Source organism: Phoca vitulina, unplaced genomic scaffold (genome assembly GCF_004348235.1).
Source record: "Phoca vitulina isolate PV1807 unplaced genomic scaffold, GSC_HSeal_1.0 scaffold2, whole genome shotgun sequence".
In the NCBI taxonomy this organism is placed as follows: Eukaryota; Metazoa; Chordata; class Mammalia; order Carnivora; family Phocidae; genus Phoca; species Phoca vitulina.
The window spans coordinates 77449191-77467584 of record NW_022589705.1 but is presented as its reverse complement, the minus strand read 5'-3'; the positions used below and the strand labels follow the sequence as shown (position 1 = coordinate 77467584).

The window sequence follows — 18394 nt, the reverse complement described above, 5'->3', positions numbered from 1 at the left end:
GACGGACAACACACAAAACCAGAACACTTTCACTCTGGATACAGAACTAGATTCATATGTAGTGGTTTAGCAAGAAGATTTAGGAGGAGGGAGGGCAAGTGTGATAAAGGATGTCTCATCTTGCACAGCAGGAGTCAAAATTAGATGGCACAAGAAAGAAGAGCTGAAAATGGGTATCTAACCAAATTCCGGAGGCATGGTACCTTTGCCAAACTTCTCATCTTTCATAGTTGGGCATGGTACCAGACATTGTTAGCTCAGTACCCACCTGCCCTCCTTCCCTTATTCCTAGAACCCTTGCATTTCACTGGGCACGTGGCTACCCAGAGAAACAGTCTATTCCCCAGGCTCCCTCGCAGCCACATGGCATCAGGTGACCCCATTCAGGCCAACTGGATGCAAACAGAACGGGCGTGCCTCTCCACGAGCTGGAATACGGGCGTGCTTGGCCATCTCTGACCCAGGCCAAGAGTTTTACCATAAACAATAATAGCTAACACTTACATATATATGTTAACTCTGTGTCGGGCAATTCTCTAAGTGCTTTGCATATATGAGCTCCTTTAACCTAACAAGGATGTGTATTCGTTTCCTATGACAGCTATAACAAAATACCAGAAACTCAGCGTCTCGGAAGGACACAAATGTATTCTCTTACAGTTCTGGAGCTCAGAAGTTTAAAATCAATGTGTCGGCTAGACTGTTTCTTTCTGGAGACTCAGGAGAGAATTTATTTCCTTGTATTTTCAGCTTCCAGTGGCACCTGCATTCCTTGGCTCATGGTCCCTTTCCCATGTCACTACAGTCTCTCACTTCCATCATCACATCTCTGATTACTATTTTGAGTTCCGGCCTCTTTTTTTTTTTTAGAGATTTTATTTATTTATTTATTTATTTATTTATTTATTTATTTAATTTAGAGAACACGTGAGCAGGGGGAGGGGCAGATGGAGAGGGAGAGACAGAAAATCTCAAGCAGACTCTGCACTGAGCAAGGAGCCCAATGCCAGGCTCAATCTCACGACCCTGAGATCATGACCTGAGCTGAAACCAAGAATCAGACGCTTAATTGCTTAATCGACCGAGCCACCCAGGCACCCCTCCTGCCTCCTTCTTCTAAGGACCCTTGTGATTACATCGGGCCCACTGGAGCAGTCCAGGATAATATCCCCCTCTCAAGGATCTTCGCTGAATCACTTCCGCAAAGTCTTCTTTGCCATATGAGATAACATTCACAATTCCTAGGGATTAGGGCACGCACATCTTTGGGGGAACATTATGCTCCTTCCCTCGGGTGCTGTATTATGCCCCATTTTACAGATGGTGAAACTCAAGCACGAAGAAATTAAGTAGCATGCCCAGGGTCACACAGCTGCTCATAAGTGGCAGACCCATAATTTAAACCTGGGCAGTCTGGCACTAGGACCTGTGCTCATGACCGTGATACTCTCCTACCCGGGCAGAATTCTGGCTTCCCGATGATTGCAGAGCCACCTGGCCAGGCCTGGATGGCCTGCAGTGAAAACAAAACTTCCATCTTTCTAAGGCATTGCCATTTGGGAGTCTTTGTCACAGCGGCTATATTCGAATACTGAAGTCAATAGCTACTCTACATAATTTAAAATAATGATTTTACTCTATTTTATTCTGAGTGGTTTGAATCTATTACAAGAAAAATATACTTTTTATTCATTTACAGTGTGTTTAAGTTGGAGGGCGGGGGTGCCAATCAGTCCATATCACAACCTTGCTTAAACCCTTCAGGGACCCCACTGCCTTTGGGATGGAGTCCAAGCTCCTCAGCCTAGATTCAGGCCAGCCTGTCACCCACCTTTCTATTTCTGAACAGACCTTCAGCCATGTCTACCCCTCACCTTTGCTCATGTTATCCCCTCTCCCTGGAATCCCAACCCTTCTTTCTCTCCCACTCCTGCCCAACATGTCCCACTCAAAGCCCATCTGTGAATTCCTATTCATCCCTCATAGGCCCAGCCCAAGTTGCCTCTGGAACGTTTTTCTGTTTATCTTGCTCTTTCTCTGTCCTGTTAAAGACTTTCCTCAAATGTCTGGTGACTCAGATCGTAGTTAAACAAAACAAAAATATCCAGTCTACACACACACACACACACACACACACACCCCTCCTAGAAAGATCAGGTTTCTCCTTCTTTTCCTTCCCCTTGTGTGTTCCCCTATCAAAATAATCACACCAGCACACATTTACCGTGATCATTGTTTATAGCTAATATTATTTATAATTTTAGGATTTAAGTTCATTAGCAGCCTCCTGCACCAATATGTGACTCAAAATAAAAACAATTCCAAATGACAAGATAAGCATAAGGACGTCTGACTGACAAGCTCTGATTTTTCCCATGATGACCACTCTGATTTTTTGAAATATTAAAGTACGGGTGTGTACGAATGTGAGTCTCCGTCCTGCTGGTGTCTGCTGCACCTGCCCGCAGTGATCCTGACGCAGCTCTGCAGGCCAAAGGATCCTGTTGGTCGCGTCTTATAACCAGTGAAATGAGGCTCAGAGAGGTTGTGTTAGTTTCTTGTGGATGCTGAACAGGTTACTGCGATCTTAGGGCCTGAAAACTACACAAGTTTTTTTCTTGCCACATTTCTGGAGGTTAGAAATCCAAAATGAGGGCGCCTGGGTGGCTCAGTCGGTTAAGCGACTGCCTCCAGCTCAGGTCATGATCCTGGGGTCCCGGGATCGAGTCCCGCATTGGGCTCCCTGCTCAGTGGGAAGCCTGCTTCTCCCTCTGACCCTCCCCCCTCTCATGCTCTATCTCATTCTCTCTCTCAATAAATAAATAAAATCTTTAAAAAAAAAAAAAAAGAAATCCAAAATGAGTCCAGTGGGGGCTAACATCAAGGAATCGGTGGGGTGAATTCCTCCTGGCGGCTCCAGGGGAGAGTCTGTTCTTTGCTGGCTTCCAGAGCCCGCCACCTTCCTGGCATCGTTCCCACCTCTGCTCTGCCACCGCACCCGCTCTTTCTGCCCCTGCTGTCTCCTTATTACAAGGCCCCTTGTGATTATATCGGGCCCACCTGGATAACGCAGGTAACTTCCCCATCGCAAGAGCCTGAATTTAGCCCCATCTGCAAAGTCCCTTTCGCCAGGTGGCATGTCACCGGTTCCCGGGATTAGAATGCGGACCTCCTTGGGGGCCACTACCCAGCCTATCACAGAAGTGAAGTGCCTAGTCCCGGATCACACAGCAACACGCAGCAGGGCTGGGAGTCTGACCCAGGTCTTTCTGGCCCCAAAGCCTGTGCTTCTAACCACATTTCAACACAAGGCTCAACAGACTGGGAGGGGGCAGTTGTCTCTGGGCTCACGTGCACTATCACTGTTGACCCCGATACTATCCCGTCCCCCACCCCCAACGCCACGAGCTCCCACTCTAATGCATATGATACCCACCCCCACCCGTCTGTTCACCTGGGGGTCTCCCCAGACTAAGCAGCAGGGCCCCCCTCTTGACAGCTTACTCGCCGTCGGTGTTTGTTGAGTGAATATATGAGTAAGTGAGCAGAGACTACTGTCTCCAGCCCCTGCCCTCTGGCCCCTGCTCCAGCTTGAAGATGCTCAGTAGCTTGTGAAGCCCCCAAGGATGCCTGGCTCTGGGCCCTGCCCGCCCCCCGCACCCCACTCTCTCAGCGGACGTCCATCCTCTTCAAGCCACCTATACCCTGAAGGAAGACCAGCCCTTCCTGAGGAGAAGAGGCACAAAGACTGAGCACCTGGCCTGGAAACAGAGGACATGTGGTCCCTGGGTTCCTCCCGTGGGTGTGACTCTTTGCTAGGAGCTCCCAGAGGCCAGTGTTGTTGGGCCTGAGGACAAAACACCATAGCCTCCTCAGTGGCCTGCCAGACTAGGCCCTCAGAGTTCCCCATTCCGGGCCCACAACCCAGCCCCTGCTGGCCTGCCCCTCACCCCTCTGCACACCTCTGCTTGTTTTCTGATTTCTGTTCCTCTAAAAGGCACCTCTGCCCTGCTCAGAGTGTTCCCATGCACAACCCAGGCCTGTGGCAGCTTTAGCAAGTTGAAAACCCAATTATATTTTGATTATTCTAGTCCTAGCCTGACAGAGGTTACTGTAAGTCACACTGGAATTGGGAGGGATGGGGGGGGGCAGCACCTGGGACCAGTGCCAGGGAATCGCACTTAAAGATGGATGTGACAGGGACCTGGGGCTCGGAGGTTCAGGATTAGATCAACAAGGCCGGGGCTGGCTGGTTCCAGGAAAGAGGTCATGTGTCACCAGGTGACAGACAGCTCAGGCAAAGCAAAGCCTTCAGGCCGGGCCTCCCTGGGCCGAGGAGGTGCCAGGGCCAAGTGCCCAGCCTGGAGATGGATGACAGGAGGTCCCTGGACTCCTCTCCTGGGCACTGGTGCTTTGCCAGGAGCTCTCAGAGACTGGTGCTGTTGGGCTCAGGGACCCAACCACCGCACCCTTGTGGGTCTTCCAGAGCATCACCGGCCCCTCTTGGGATCCTGGGGTTTTCTCTGAGCATCTACGCAGACCAAACAATTGGCCTCTCCTACCCTCAGGCCATGAATGAGGGAGCCAGACTTAGGACCAGAGGGACCTGAGGGCCCAGAGCCTCCTCCCTGGTGAGGGTCTGATAGGAAGAAGTATCTGTTGCCTCAGGGTAGAAGGAACCACTCCGGACCTTCATCCTGGAGAGCAGCCATCTCTGGGGCACCTAAGGACGAAGGGGGAGTTGGTCCCTGGGATCCCTCTTAAGGGGAGACGGGACTGGCTCCGTGAAACTGCATTCTCAGCCATGACTCATGCACCCCACGTATAATGGTTTGGGGGCCTGGGGAGCCCCTTGCTCACTGCAACCCAGGGTGGCTGGGAGGCCCTGGATTATGGCACCCCGAACTCTGGGCTGGGCTCCGCTGACGCCCACTGTCCACGCAGACACACGTGGGGCTGTACCTGTCGCTTTAGCAGCCGCACCTCGTTCACGCCGCTGTCACTTGAGTGTCCCCCACGGTCTGCCCGTCATCCCACCCTGTGCTGCAGCCCCCTCCCCAGCCCTGACATGGCAGATAGTCACAGCTCTAGCTGGGGGGCGAGTGTGGGCGATTAGATGAGTCATCGCTGTGGGGGCAGACGTACCCAGTCCCACATACGCACAGTCGCAGAGCCGGCGACACAAAGGTGTGCCCACACGCACATTCCCACGCGCACAGGGGTACACGCCAGGGGAGCCGACACTAGTCAAAGCCCAAACCGCAGACACACAGAGAGACAGACACCCCTCCACACACACACACACACACACACACACACACTCGCCGTGTACACAAACACCAATACACACAAAGTAAGCCCCATACAGACACAGCCCACTCAGGGTGACCCTCAGTCATCAACCCGGAGCCTGTCCTCTGCTCACATGCACACTCAGACACACACACACACACACACACAGTCACACATTGGATTCTCTAGACACACCCTCACAGCCCTTACTCCTAAATACAGGAAAACATACACACACGTGCAAGTGCAGTCACACACGTGCACACGCACGCGTGCACACACACACACGCGCACACGTGTGCACGCACACCAGGCGCTCCTCTCTCGAGTCCCCCCATCCACTCCCCTACCTCCGCCAGCACCCCAGGCGGGCAGGACGGAGCACTGGAACCGCAGGGATTCTGTGACCCATCACCCATCCTGCCCAGGGACAGAGTTGTGCCTTACGATCAGCTTCGCTTCTCCCTCCCGTTCTGGAGAGGCGGGGGAGGTCACTGACCTGTCACTGTGTGTCCTCCACCTGGAATTCTCTGGGCCTACCACAATCCCCCTTGCAAGGCTACCTTCTCATGTTTCAGGTCCCCGTGTTCCTGCTCTAGGAAGTCTGTCCTGATGCCCTGGCTGAGTCAGTCTGTCCTTCTGGGCCACTTCCCAGCTCTCTTCGTGCCATAGTGCACTTGCTGGGCTGTGAGCCTCCTGCCTCCGGCCACGGCCCGGGCGTGTCTGGAGGACCGGGTGCCTCTGTCTGGCAAGGAGGTGGGTAAACCTGGAGAGGATCACAGGCCCGAATCCCAGCTCTGTGTCTGCTGTGTGGCCTTGGGCAAGTTACTGGACCATGTGAGCCCAGTGTCCTCGTCAATAGTAACTACCTCCCTGGACTGGCGGGAAGATTGAGATCAGGCAGCGGGGGCCATGCAAGCCGCAGCCCTACTATTCTAGCTCATTGCCTGGCACACAGCTTAGTAAATGTTTGTTGAATTAGCCCCTCAGGCTCCCCTCTTCCTGCCCCCACTTACCATCCATCTTGGGAGGGGGAAAGCAGGTATGAAGGAAAAGGATTGGGGGCAGAGAGAACGGCGGGGTGGGGGCTGGGGCCTGGCCGGAGGCGGTGCAGGCACCCGCTCTCACCCCGGGACCCACCTGTGCCATCATCCTCGTCAGCTAGGTGAGGCCGCGAGGAGAGGTGGAGCTGGGATCCCCCTCTGCGCTGTGGCCCTCCGGAGCTGCCCAGGGCCCGCCAGCACACAGTAGGTGCGCTCTGAACGCCGAGCGACCGCACGCATAAATGCCGGGTGAACGCGAACGAATGAATGAACGGATGGACGCATGAATGGAGGTGGGATGGAAGCATGAAGTGGCAGGGGAGGAGGAATGAGCGTCTCCCCCGCCCTCCCGGTCTGGCGCTGGGCGACACGAAGCGGAGACCGGCTGGGGGCTCCCCTCCCCGCCGGCCCCTCCTGCTCGCCCCCCCCCCCCGCCCTCGCCCGCGGCGCGCAGCCCGGCGGAGCCCGCGCCCAGCCACAGCCCGCATTGGAGCCGCTGCCCGCGCCCAGCCGAGCGAGCCCAGGCAGCGCAGCCTTGGGAGGGGGCTGCCCCGGACCCCTCCCCCGGCCCGGGCCCCTGGAGCCCGGCCTTCGGGGCAGGGAGGCGGAGTCCCCGGTGCAAGGTCCGGGGACCAGCAGCCGAGGACGCCGGGGTCCCGGAGCCAACAGGTGCGGGGCTTGGGGGACCCCCCCACCAGGCCCGGGGTGGAGGTTCCAAAGGACCCTCGGCGGGAGCCAAGGGTCTCGGGGCATAACCTGGGTGCTGGAAGGCAGGGTCCCCAGGAGGTTCTGCCCTCCTCCCGGCAGGCTTCTGCAGAACCCCTAGCGCCCTCGTTCCTCCACCTTTTCCCCGCAGCCCCCCCCCCCCCCACCCCCCGAGGTGCAGGGAGGTCCCGCTGAGGGATTGGGTCCGTCGGCACTTGGAAGAGGTATGAAGGAGCCCCCTCGCCCGCCCCCAGTGGTCTCCAGGGACCGGCAACCCTCCTACACACGTCCGGGGTCGTCTGTGCCCAGCCGCGGGAAGGAGGGGTCTGAGCGAGCGAGGAGGGGCGGGGAGCGAGGCCAAATTTATGAATGGAGAAAGCGGCCTGCGCGCCGGCCCAGCGACCCCTGGCGGCCGTTGGGGCACATCGCGGCCGCGGGGATTCAAGTGGGGACGATCGGGGGTCTGAGGGGCCTGGCTGCTGGGCCTGGGGCTCTCCTCTCTTGCAGGGAGGTCGTCAGTTCCTTTCTGCATCCCTGCCTCCACTGTGTGTCCTACAGGGGAGGGTCCAGGTCTGGCGGGCGGGGCCTGGGTCTCTAACGCCTCCCTTGACCATTTTTTCAACCAAAAATTCAGGCCCGTGAACTGACTCAGGAAAAAACATTTGCAATCGGGATAGCTTCCCCTTGCAAATCTATGGTGTTTCGGGGATTCAGACAGACCTGGCATAGTACCATTGTGACCTTAAGCAAGGGGCTCAACCTCTCTGAGCTTCTGCAAAACAGGGTTCTCTAATGGTAACCGGAGTCGGCCCTGAAGCCGGGTCCCCTTGCCAGGGTCTGGGTAAAGCACTTGGCTCGCATTAGAGCTCATTACGCCTCACCGCGGCCCTGTGAGGTAGGTACAGTTATTACTCCTTTGGAGAGATGGGGAAATCGAGGCTGAAAGGGGAGACGTAAGGTATCCAAGAGCAACTTGCATGGAATTGAGATGCAAGCCACATCTGTCTTTCTCCATCGACTTCGGGTTCACCGTGCCCCACAGCACTATGGGAATTGAGGGGGCTTATGTGCAAGTTGCCTGACACACTCCTAATGTTCTGTCTTCCTTCCTCCCCTCCTTCCTTCAGGAGGTTTGGGGCTGGGACCCCAGAGACCTGTGTGCAAGGAAGTGGGCTGAGGCCTGGCCCGGGCTCCCCTTCCCCCCCCGGGCCCAGGATGCCCCGCGGCATCAGCAGCTCCTGAGCTCATGGAGCCCTCGGCCACCGCAGGCGCCCAGACTGGGACCCCCACTGGCGGCGGGGAACTGTCACCGTCACAGGTGCCTCCCGACTATGAAGATGAGTTCCTGAGCTATCTGTGGCGCGATTATCTGTACCCGAAGCAGTATGAGTGGGTCCTCATCGCTGCCTACGTGGCTGTGTTCCTGGTGGCCCTGGTGGGCAACACGCTGGGTAGGTGTTTAGATCCCTGTGGTGCTGCGGACTTGCCCTGGGGACTGGAAGGTGTCCTGGGCCTGGCTTCTCTTCCCCCCCCTCCCCTACCTCCCTTTGGCTGGGTAGTGTGGGGGATGGGGGCCGTGGGGGAAGAGACTCACTTGCGAGGACGGGCATGGCTCTGTCCCTGGCTTCACCTCCTCCTCCTCTTCCCACCTCCCCCCCTGCTCTGCAGTCTGCCTGGCCGTGTGGAGGAACCACCACATGAGGACGGTCACCAACTACTTCATCGTCAACCTGTCCCTGGCTGACGTGCTGGTGACAACCATCTGCCTTCCAGCCAGCCTGCTGGTGGACATCACCGAGTCCTGGCTCTTTGGTCCTGCCCTCTGCAAGGTCATCCCCTATCTACAGGTGAGCTCCACCCAGGCGCCGTCCATCACCCCTCTGTCACCCCAAGGACAAAAAACCATGGCCTTGCATAGACCTCAGTGACCCTCAGACTTACCTTTCAGACAGGACGCGGCGGCTCAGTTCCTCTGCCGTGTCATCCTCTACTGTTAGCAAGGCCAGGCCGTGAGGCCTGACACTTGAGGACACAGACCCGGCCCCACACACTCATACAGAGATCCCCTCGTGGTCACACCCGCAGACCCACACGCACACAGCCCTTGGACACACGGACAGTCGCCTCCAGGTACCTGGGCGCACCACAGAGGAGAGAAGCACAAACCCATGGTGACAGACACAAATGCATGCTGAGCCTGCTCCCTGGTTCCAAGGGGGCAGGTGTGAGGAGACCAACCCTGGCCAGGGCCTTCCCTCCCCCAGCAGTGGGAATCAGGATGTCCAGATGGGGCTGGGGGGGCGGGGTGGCAAGAGAGCTGGCCAGAGGCCAGAATGGCCCCTCAGCTGCATCCCTTGTCCCTCTCCCTGGACCCCAGAGGGCAGGGTTCACTCCCAAAGGCAGCATCCACATCCACCTCTGTTCCTAGGCTCATGTCTGCCTCCCTGCAGGAGGCTCTTTCCTTACAGCCCAGAGAAGGGATGGCATCCCTGGGCAGAAAGATTGCCTCTTGGATTTCCATTGTTTTAAGATTTTCCACTCAACAGATTAACCCTGGGAACGCTGGGAATAAAGACAGGGTGGGGAGGAAATGCACCTTAGGCAAATTGTTTAACATTTCTGTGCCTCAGTGTCCTCATCTGTAACATGGGGTAAGAGTATGCACCATGGGGTTGTTGTGAGGATAATGAGAACAGTGCCTGGCACGTAGTAGGTCCCATAAGTGTAAGTTATTCTTCATAGTAGGGAAGCCCCCACTCTGTACCAGGTCTCAACCTGGACATTTCCCCCCCGTGATTTCACTGATTCTCACAAGAATCCCACCAGGTGGAGGACATATTCCCATTCCGCAGACGAGGCTCAGAGAAGGTGAGTGATATGCCTGAAGCTACACAGCCCGTAAGCGGTGCGGTCAGGATTTTCACCGCACCTGGCCGCCTGGCGTTTCAGGACTGAGCCCCTTCGCTCACCCCGTGTCTCGGGGGGGCCCACGAGGCCTGACGCTGTGTCCCCACGGGCCAGGCCGTGTCTGTGTCGGTGGCGGTGCTGACTCTCAGCTTCATCGCCCTGGACCGCTGGTATGCCATCTGCCGCCCGCTGTCGTTCAAGAGCACCGCCCGGCGCGCCCGGGGCTCCGTCCTGGGGATCTGGGCGGTGTCGCTGGCCGTCACGGTGCCCCAGGCTGCGGTCATGGAATGCAGTAGCGTGCTGCCTGAGCTAGCCAACCGCACCCGGCTCTTCTCCGTCTGTGATGAACACTGGCCAGGTAATGGTGGGGGCCTGGGCACCTCTGGGACACGTATCCCTAGCACAGGTGTCTGCCAGTGCACTTCTGGGGTGGGCACTCCTGGGGTGGCCGTCTCCCAAAAGGACACCCTTGGAGCAGGCTTCTATGGGGTACGCTCCCAGGGTGGGTAACCCCTCGCTGGATGCCACAGAACAGGCATCTAGCCAGGATACCTCCAGGGTGGGTGCCTCCTCTAGTCTAGACATCTGCTAGGGCTCCCTCCAGGATGGACACCCTCGGGCTGGGCAACTCCAGGCTCTCTCTGCCATGGGGTCTGTGTGAGGCCCAGCTGCTTGCTTTGGCTCAACGGCTCTAGATGGGGCAGGGCGGCTTGGCTAAGCAGAACAGGCTGGAGGCTCCCAGAAGGGGAGGATCTCTGGCCCTTGTATCTCTTGACCCCTACAGATGACCTCTATCCCAAGATCTACCACAGTTGCTTCTTCATTGTCACCTACCTGGCCCCACTGGGCCTCATGGCCATGGCCTATTTCCAGATCTTCCACAAGCTCTGGGGCCGCCAGGTGAGGCCCACTCTGGTGTCACTGTCTGGGCTGGGAGGGGGAAGGGGTACTGGTCTAAGGAGACAGACGGAACCTGCCATCCTGGCTGCCACCAGAGAGAGGCAAGGCCCAGGGACATGTCGAAGTCAAGGCCAAAGCCCTGGTGCCTACCCTGGAACCGAATAGTAACTAATACCGGTTTCAGTATCTAAAATCTAATCATCGTTCTGACACCAGTAGCTGCCATTTATTGTACCATGTACTTCCAGCTAGTCTTGCCTCCTCCCAACCATCATATATTATCCCCGACTTAATGTTTGAGAAAACGGAGACCCAGAGAGGCAAAGCAACTTCTCCCGAATCCCTCAGCCAGCCAGGGGAAGAGCTGTGACATTCCAGTGCTCAGGTCAGCACCACAATAACAGCACCTCTGTGTTTTTGCCAAATTCGGCACTTTGCTCGCAATGTCTTCACAACAATCTAAATGAAGAAGCAGTAGTACTCCCTTTGCAAATGCTGAGGAAGGGCAGCCAACTGGCCACAGCCGACGAGTGGCAGAGCCTTTCTGGTTCCGGGGCTGCCCGCTGGTCTCTGTTACAGACCCACCGACAGCAGGTTCGGGGGGTGGAGGGTAATTGGGGGGGAGGAGAATGCTCAGAGGTTCTGGGCACTAGGGGGACTAAGTTCTGGGTCCCATGCCTGGGCAAGGAGAGGATGCAGACCAGAACGTGGCCAGCCTGCAGTCCACCAACACCTGTCATCTGCCCCTGACAGCCCCCCAGTCAAGATGGCAAGAGTCACTATCCTCCTCTAATAGACGAGAAGACCAAGGCTCAGAGAAGGAAAGTGAGTTGAACGAGCTCACATAGCTCACGAGTGGCTGAGCTGGCCCTAGACCCTAATTTTCCTCAACTCTAGCCCCATACCCCTCTTTTGGGGGGTGATTCAGGTGTCCAGGGGTGTGACAGGCTCAAGGATATCTATGGCTTCTCCAGAAGCCTGGAACCATCCTAGGTTTCTAGGCAGTGACCTAGGCAGGGACTGTGCTCTGAGGCCCAGGCCATTCCGTGCCGCTCACCTGCTCACCTGCTCGCTCCTTGCCCAGGCCTCCCCCGTGTCAGGCACAGGCCGGGGTGGGGGGGGCACAGCTCACCCTGCACCCCTGCCCCCACAACAGGAAGCGATGGCCTGAGGAGGACGGATGGGTAGCTTGAGAGGATGTTCAAGAGTCTCCTGTCTCTGTAAGGTTCGGTTCCTTTATCTGTAACTAAGGGCCAGGAACACCTTTCCCGAAGGCGTGCCACAGGGGGCTCACAATGAGCTCGTGGAAGATGAAAGTACACTGTTCACCCTCCAGTCCTGAGTGTCGGTCTTCATCATGAATATTAGGTTCCTTCCTATGGCAAGGGTTCCTTCCCTTGGCCCACCTCCACCCCGCCCTGGGGTCCACCCGGAGCAGGACCCAGCAAAGGAGAATGGCCCTCCCGAGGAGCTCCACCCACCACTGCTCTCTCTGTGTGTGCCGGACAGATCCCTGGCACCACGTCGGCCCTGGTGAGGAACTGGAAGCGCCCCTCAGACCAGTCAGACGACCAGGGGCCGGGCCTGAGCACAGAGCCCCCGCCCCGGGCCCGGGCCTTCCTGGCTGAGGTGAAGCAGATGCGCGCGCGGAGGAAGACGGCCAAGATGCTGATGGTGGTGCTGCTGGTCTTTGCCCTCTGCTACCTGCCCATCAGTGTCCTCAACATCCTCAAGAGGTGAGAGCATGAGGGGAGAGGCGATAGCCTCTCTCTGTTTTGGGGAAGGACGGGCTCTAGGACTCACCCACTGTGTGGCCTTGGGGGCAGGTCACTTCTCCTCTCTGAGCCTCCCAGCTTCAGTTTCTCGCCTGTAAACTATGAAGAATGCCAGTTATAGCCTGCGGGGCTATTATGACAATTTCTCCATCTATTCACTCAACCATCAGCTCGTGGGGGCTGGGAGCACAGTGACCACGCGCACAGGACGAAGTCTCCACCTTCATGGAGGCTACATCTAGTGGGACAGAGAAATAAGTCTCCACTATACTGGCAGGCAGGGATACCACTATGAAGACACATAAAATAGGGAAAGAGCACAGAGAGTGACGGTGACAGGAGTTAGTGGGGTTTTGTGTGTTTATTTTTTAATCTTTTTTTTTTAGATACAAGGGTTAAAAAAAAAGAAAGGCTCATCCGAGGAAATGGCATTGGGCAGGGACTTGAAAGAAGGGAGGGACCCAGGGAGCAGGCCCGTAGGTGTCTGGAGGAATAGCACCGGAAGTGGAGGGAACAAGGGGCTCAGCAAGTGAGGGGCCACGGGGCACCGGGACAGAGCAGCAGGCTGTTTGTCATGAGACAATCTCGGGGTGAGTTTGTGCTTGGCCACTTCCTGGATCACTTCCTGTGATCTCGGGCATGTCACGTCACTTCTCTGCACCTCCCTAGCTGAACAATGGATGATGTCTTCTTGACGCATCATGTTGCTGTGAGGATGGATGAGGAAGTGGATGGGGGCTTCCAGGGGATCCGATAGCCAGTGACTGAGCAGATGAACCCTGGTTCCTGTCCAGACACCCACCCTGGTCAGACTGTCTGTGCTCAAGATCTCAGACCTAAAGGCCCAGGAAAGGGCCACCTGGTGGGACAGAAGGGGCAGCAGGAACTCGTGCACTTGATAGCCACTCGTGAGCTGTGTGACCTTGGTCAACTCACTTTGTCTTTCTGAGCCTTGGCTTTCCTGTCTTTTAGATAAGGATAGTGACTCCCGCCCAACACAAACAGGAACCCACACACACACATCTACCCCGTTTCTGACTGTCCTCCCCCTGGTCCTAGGGTGTTCGGGATGTTCCGCCAAGCCAGCGACCGAGAAGCTGTCTATGCCTGCTTCACCTTCTCCCACTGGCTGGTGTATGCCAACAGCGCTGCCAACCCCATCATCTACAACTTCCTCAGTGGTGAGTGGGCTGCGGAGGCAGGGCCACTGAGGGGGGCGGCAGTCCCGCCCCCAAGCCAGGCTGAGTAAAGGGAGGGCAGAGAGGACATCCCTGCTCCTGCCTGGGGATCTTGAGCTGGCTCTGCGAACTCCCGTTCGGGGAAGACTCGGCCCTGCCCAGGAGCCCTGGTCTGAGTGGGAGACAGGCCACCCTCCCCAGAGTCGCCAAAACCAGCTGACCAGCACCCAGGATCCGGTTGTGCAGATCATGCAGACCAGTGAGTGGGTGGGGAAAGGAAGGGGCTAGGCCAGCTCCCCTCCCTCTCCCCTGGTGCCTGGCCAGCGGGACCTCCAGTCAGCCCCAGCTGGCCACCACGGCCTCCAGGGGAGCCTGGCCTCTGGGAAGAGGGCCCGGGGCTGAGAGGATGACTGCATAGCCAAGTCATCCAGATAAGGGAGGGTCACCAGCGGAGGCAGCCCAGGGCCGGGGAAGGGTTTCCCCATGCCCAGCTAGACACGGACTGGCAGAGTGGCCAGAATGTGGGGGCTGTCCCTGGATCCACCTGCCTCCAATACCAGCCTTCTTGCTCCCCTCTCTGGAAGTCCAGGCATCCCCAGTCCCCTAGCCCCACCCCAGGCCTCTCCCCTTTGCTGTCCCACTGTCTGCACCTCCTCCCCCAACCTCGCAGGCTCGCGGTGATAATACCTCCACCCTTGGACCCACCTGGGCTCAGCAGAAGTGTGGCTCACTAGGCCTCTGGCTCCAGAACTAGGCCTAACGAACTGGTCCAGATTCCTGTTCAAGCCTGGGAATGATAATCTTTGGGAAAAGGCTGAAGAAGGAGGGGCCGGGGGTCCATATCACAACCCTCATTGAGACTAAAGAATTACTCTCCGAAGCCTAGCCAGCAGTCTCCAGCTCAGGGCGGAGAACAGAAGAGCTAAGGGCTGCAGCAGAGGCGGGTATCCCTGTCTTGTCTCCGTTTACTGAGCACCTACTGTGTTCCTGGCCCTCCGCTGGGGCCCCAGAGAGGCTTGCTGGCGAATGAAGCGCGGTCAAGGCGTTTTCTGCTCCAGACACAATCGGTTTCCTTGGTGTCCTTTGGCTGATGGAGCTGGCTGTGGTAGTCCCTTCTTCCCTACTCTGTCCTCCCCTTCAAGAGAAGGGCTCCGGAATGAGAACCGGGCCTGACTTCTGGCTGGGTGACTTTGGGCAAGTCGCTGCACCTCTGTGCGTCTCACCTGCGCAGTGAGGATAAAGGACGCCAGCTTCTCAGGGCGCTGGGACCAGCAGGGGAGGGGGGTGGGGGGGGGGAGGGCAAGCAGAGGTGTCCAGCACAGTGCCTCCTGCAGGCTGCTGCTGTCCTTCCCGTCACTGTGGGGCACAGGTGGGGAAAGCCTAGCCATAGCTGGTGAGTCCGAGCCCCTCCACCTACCCGCCAAGGAGGGCAGAGGTGGCCCCAGGCCCCTGAGCCAGACACCACGTTTTGAGCCGGGCTCAGAGCCAGAGATCAGTCAAGGAATCAGATGAAAATTGCATTTCTCCTTGGGAACTGCTCCGGGCCCTCTGTCCTCACTCTCCCTGGCAATGCCGAGGTCGCCTTGGGGCTTCCTCCTTCCCAGCTCTACTCTGCCCTCCCACCCCCTCACAGGCAGCTGGGCTGGAGCTGCGTGGGTGTCCCTGGGCCCAAGGCCCTTCCTGCTTCATCCGTCTTCTTATGGCTGTGTCTTCTGTCTCCAACCAAGGCAAATTCCGGGAGCAGTTTAAGGCCGCCTTCTCCTGCTGCCTGCCTGGCCTGGGTCCCTGCAGCTCTCCGAAGGCCCCCAGCCCCCGCTCCTCTGCCAGCCACAAGTCCTGGTCCTTGCACAGCCGGTGCTCCGTCTCCAAAGTCCCCGAGCACGTGGTGCTCACCAGTGTCACCACTGTGCTGCCCTGAGCGAGGGCCCCACCTCCTCGTGGAGACTGCTGGATGCAGTGGGAGGCCGGGGCTCCAGACCTGGTTTTGTGCCTGTTTAACTCTGGGCAAGTGACTCCCCTTCTCTGAGCCCGATCTCCTAAGCAGGATTGATGGGAGGATTAAGCACGCTCGAGAAAGCGGAAAGCTCTTTGTAGATTGTGAAGTGTTGTGGACGGGATTATCACATTCCTCTCGCGTGGCTGTGCCCCACGGTATCATCCATCCCCATCATCCTTCCGCAGCTTGGCCTTCCTCCCAAAGATCCCTCTCCCACCCAATTCCAGGCCTTCCCTGGAGTCTGCTGTAAGGGTCCCGGCGGGCAGTTCCATCTGGCCCAGCAGCTCCAGCGAAAGCCCAGCTGCTCTGAGGCCCACGTGAACTAATCTGGGTCCAGCCTTACCCTGGTCGGAACACAGCCCAGCCTCACCAGGTGCCGGGTGCACCACAGACTGGACCCCGTTGGCTTTCTGGTGTGATAGAACCCTCTCCGTGTGGCCGTTTGGCATGGAGGCCAGCAGCCTGAAGCAATTGTAATTAAAAGCCTGGCACCGAATGTTCCTTTTCCTTGTCATTGCACAAAATCTGTGCTGCTTAGGTGAGAGAGAAGGTGGGGAAGCTTGGGGGAGGGGAGAAGACCAGGCAGCACTGGAATGCTGTCATCTGCTGACCACCTCCCACCCACCCCACCCCCGCCCCCAACACACCGGATCCCAGATGGGCTCCGAGCCAGGATTCAGAGCACCCGCAGTGCTGCCTCCTCAGGCCGTGCCAATCCTGACGCCCAGGACCTGGATCCTTGACACATCTGTCTGCTTATGGGCCCAGTGGCCTGTGGGAGGTAAGGGAGATGCGGGGGCAGACAGCGGGGTTAACAGACTGATTTATTGTTATCTTCACCTTCTTGGAAATCAGGCTCGCATTTATTTTCTATGAACTCACAGGATAAAAAGAGAAAGCCACAGACGTGCTCCGTCTGCCACCAAGATGATTAGAGGGCTGCCAGAGCCCCTGCTCCTCGTTGCCAGAGCAGGAATGGAGTGTAGTCTCAAGTACAGCTCCGCTGAGGGGCGGGAGACATCTGGCATGGGCCAGCTCGGCCGTGCGCACCACCGGCTCTGCTTAACTTGATTAATGGAGCTCCGAGCTCCCTCTGACCTCCTCCATCAAAAAATAAGGCAAAACCAGGGTCCTGCCAGGGGCCCAGCCCAGGAATGCGTAAGCACACCTCCTCTTAGGCATCACACTTTTCCCAGAGCAGGTGGAAGGTACGGCCTAAGTATGTCATCCCCTCTCTGGATGACTCACCAGCCCAGCGCTTGTGGCCATTTCCATAGATGTGCGGTTGCCGCCAGGTGGGATGGGCTGCCCTGCTCCTTCCTCACTCCCGCTGGCCTTGCGATCCAAAGCTGTTTGTGAAGTTTCATGTAGCCAGGCTGGGAGGTGCAGTGTTCAGAATGATGTTGTGAGGGCTGGCTCCCAAGCTCGGAACCAACCATATCCACAAGGACCAACCCAGGTCCAGGGCTAAGGAGCCCTTGGCCGAGCACAAGGCTGAAACTGTGATTGGTACCATTCTAGAGACAGGTTTCAGTAGACACTTGGCTCAGTACGAGCCAACAACAGAAGCTTCCCCAATGGCCTCCATTCTACTCTACTCTGCTGGCTGAATCCAGTCCAACAGTGGGCCCGAGGCCTCCACCCTGGGAGGTTCAGATGAACTGGAGAAAATTCAGAGGACCTGGATGCCAAGGTGAGCGATGCTTAGGGAAGAGCCGCGAAAGAACCCGGGACTACCCAGCCCAGGGAAGGGAGGCCTCGGGGAAACATGGTGGCAGGTTCCAGGTATCTAGAGGTGTGGCATGCAGAAAGAGGTGATAGATGGAGCTTCTGGGTGGCCCAAGAGAGAAAACCATAGTCCATGGGTGGTTTTCAAGGTGGCAGGATTTGGAATCTCAGCAGGAAGAAGTGTCTGCTAGTCAAAGAGGAAGCCTGCTTCCTGGAAGGGCACTGAGCTGTCACTGGAGGCTGGCGGGCAGAGGCAGGATTCAACAAGAGAGAGGATACTAGCCCTGGGTGGAGGTTGGCCTCGGCACTGGCGCTAGCATTCTAGCATGACAGCAGCCCAGAGGACAAAAGGGCTGAACTGGCTGAGCCCGACATACCTGCAGGGCCTCACTGAGCTGCTTCCAACCACCCCCTGCAGGGACCAGAGCTTTCTTATCTTCATCCCCAAGAGCAAAAGGATTATCACACGATTGCCCATGATAAGCGCCCCCCGCCAAAACCAGAATGTCTGGTGTCTTGGCTTTTGATTGAAATTCTGTCAGATCACTGTAGACATTTGGTGTAGACTGGTTATCACGCTGATCTCAAGATCCAGCTAGCAAGGACAGATGTCTGTGCTTAATAAAAATGGGGGGAAAGTTATGACTTAATAAATGCAGTTTGGAAGATAAAACTAGGGCTTGAGATAATAAAAAGGCCACGCTATGAAGTCTGGTGGGTGCCTGTAGCCCAGAGCGCCAGTCCTAAAACGGTCATAAAACACACGAACCTGGCCAGCTCCTACACGTCAGCTCCACCCTGATAAATGGGACCAGCCCCATGCGGGCCATGTCCCCCTGACACGCTTCTTCCTGCACAGTGTGGCGTACG

The 18394-nt window shown here is 57.1% G+C and overlaps 1 protein-coding gene across 1 annotated transcript; it reads left to right on the top strand.

The window, feature by feature from the left end:
- The first annotated feature begins 6889 nt into the window (after window positions 1-6889).
- On the top strand, window positions 6890-16280 carry HCRTR1 (hypocretin receptor 1). The gene is made up of 8 exons (XM_032417657.1): window positions 6890-7004; window positions 8168-8491; window positions 8709-8887; window positions 10062-10305; window positions 10732-10847; window positions 12357-12583; window positions 13682-13803; window positions 15528-16280. The coding sequence occupies exons 2-8, from the start codon at window positions 8287-8289 to the stop codon at window positions 15716-15718; spliced, it is 1284 nt and encodes a 427-aa protein (XP_032273548.1). The 5' UTR covers window positions 6890-7004; window positions 8168-8286; the 3' UTR covers window positions 15719-16280.
- The last annotated feature ends 2114 nt before the right edge of the window (window positions 16281-18394 follow it).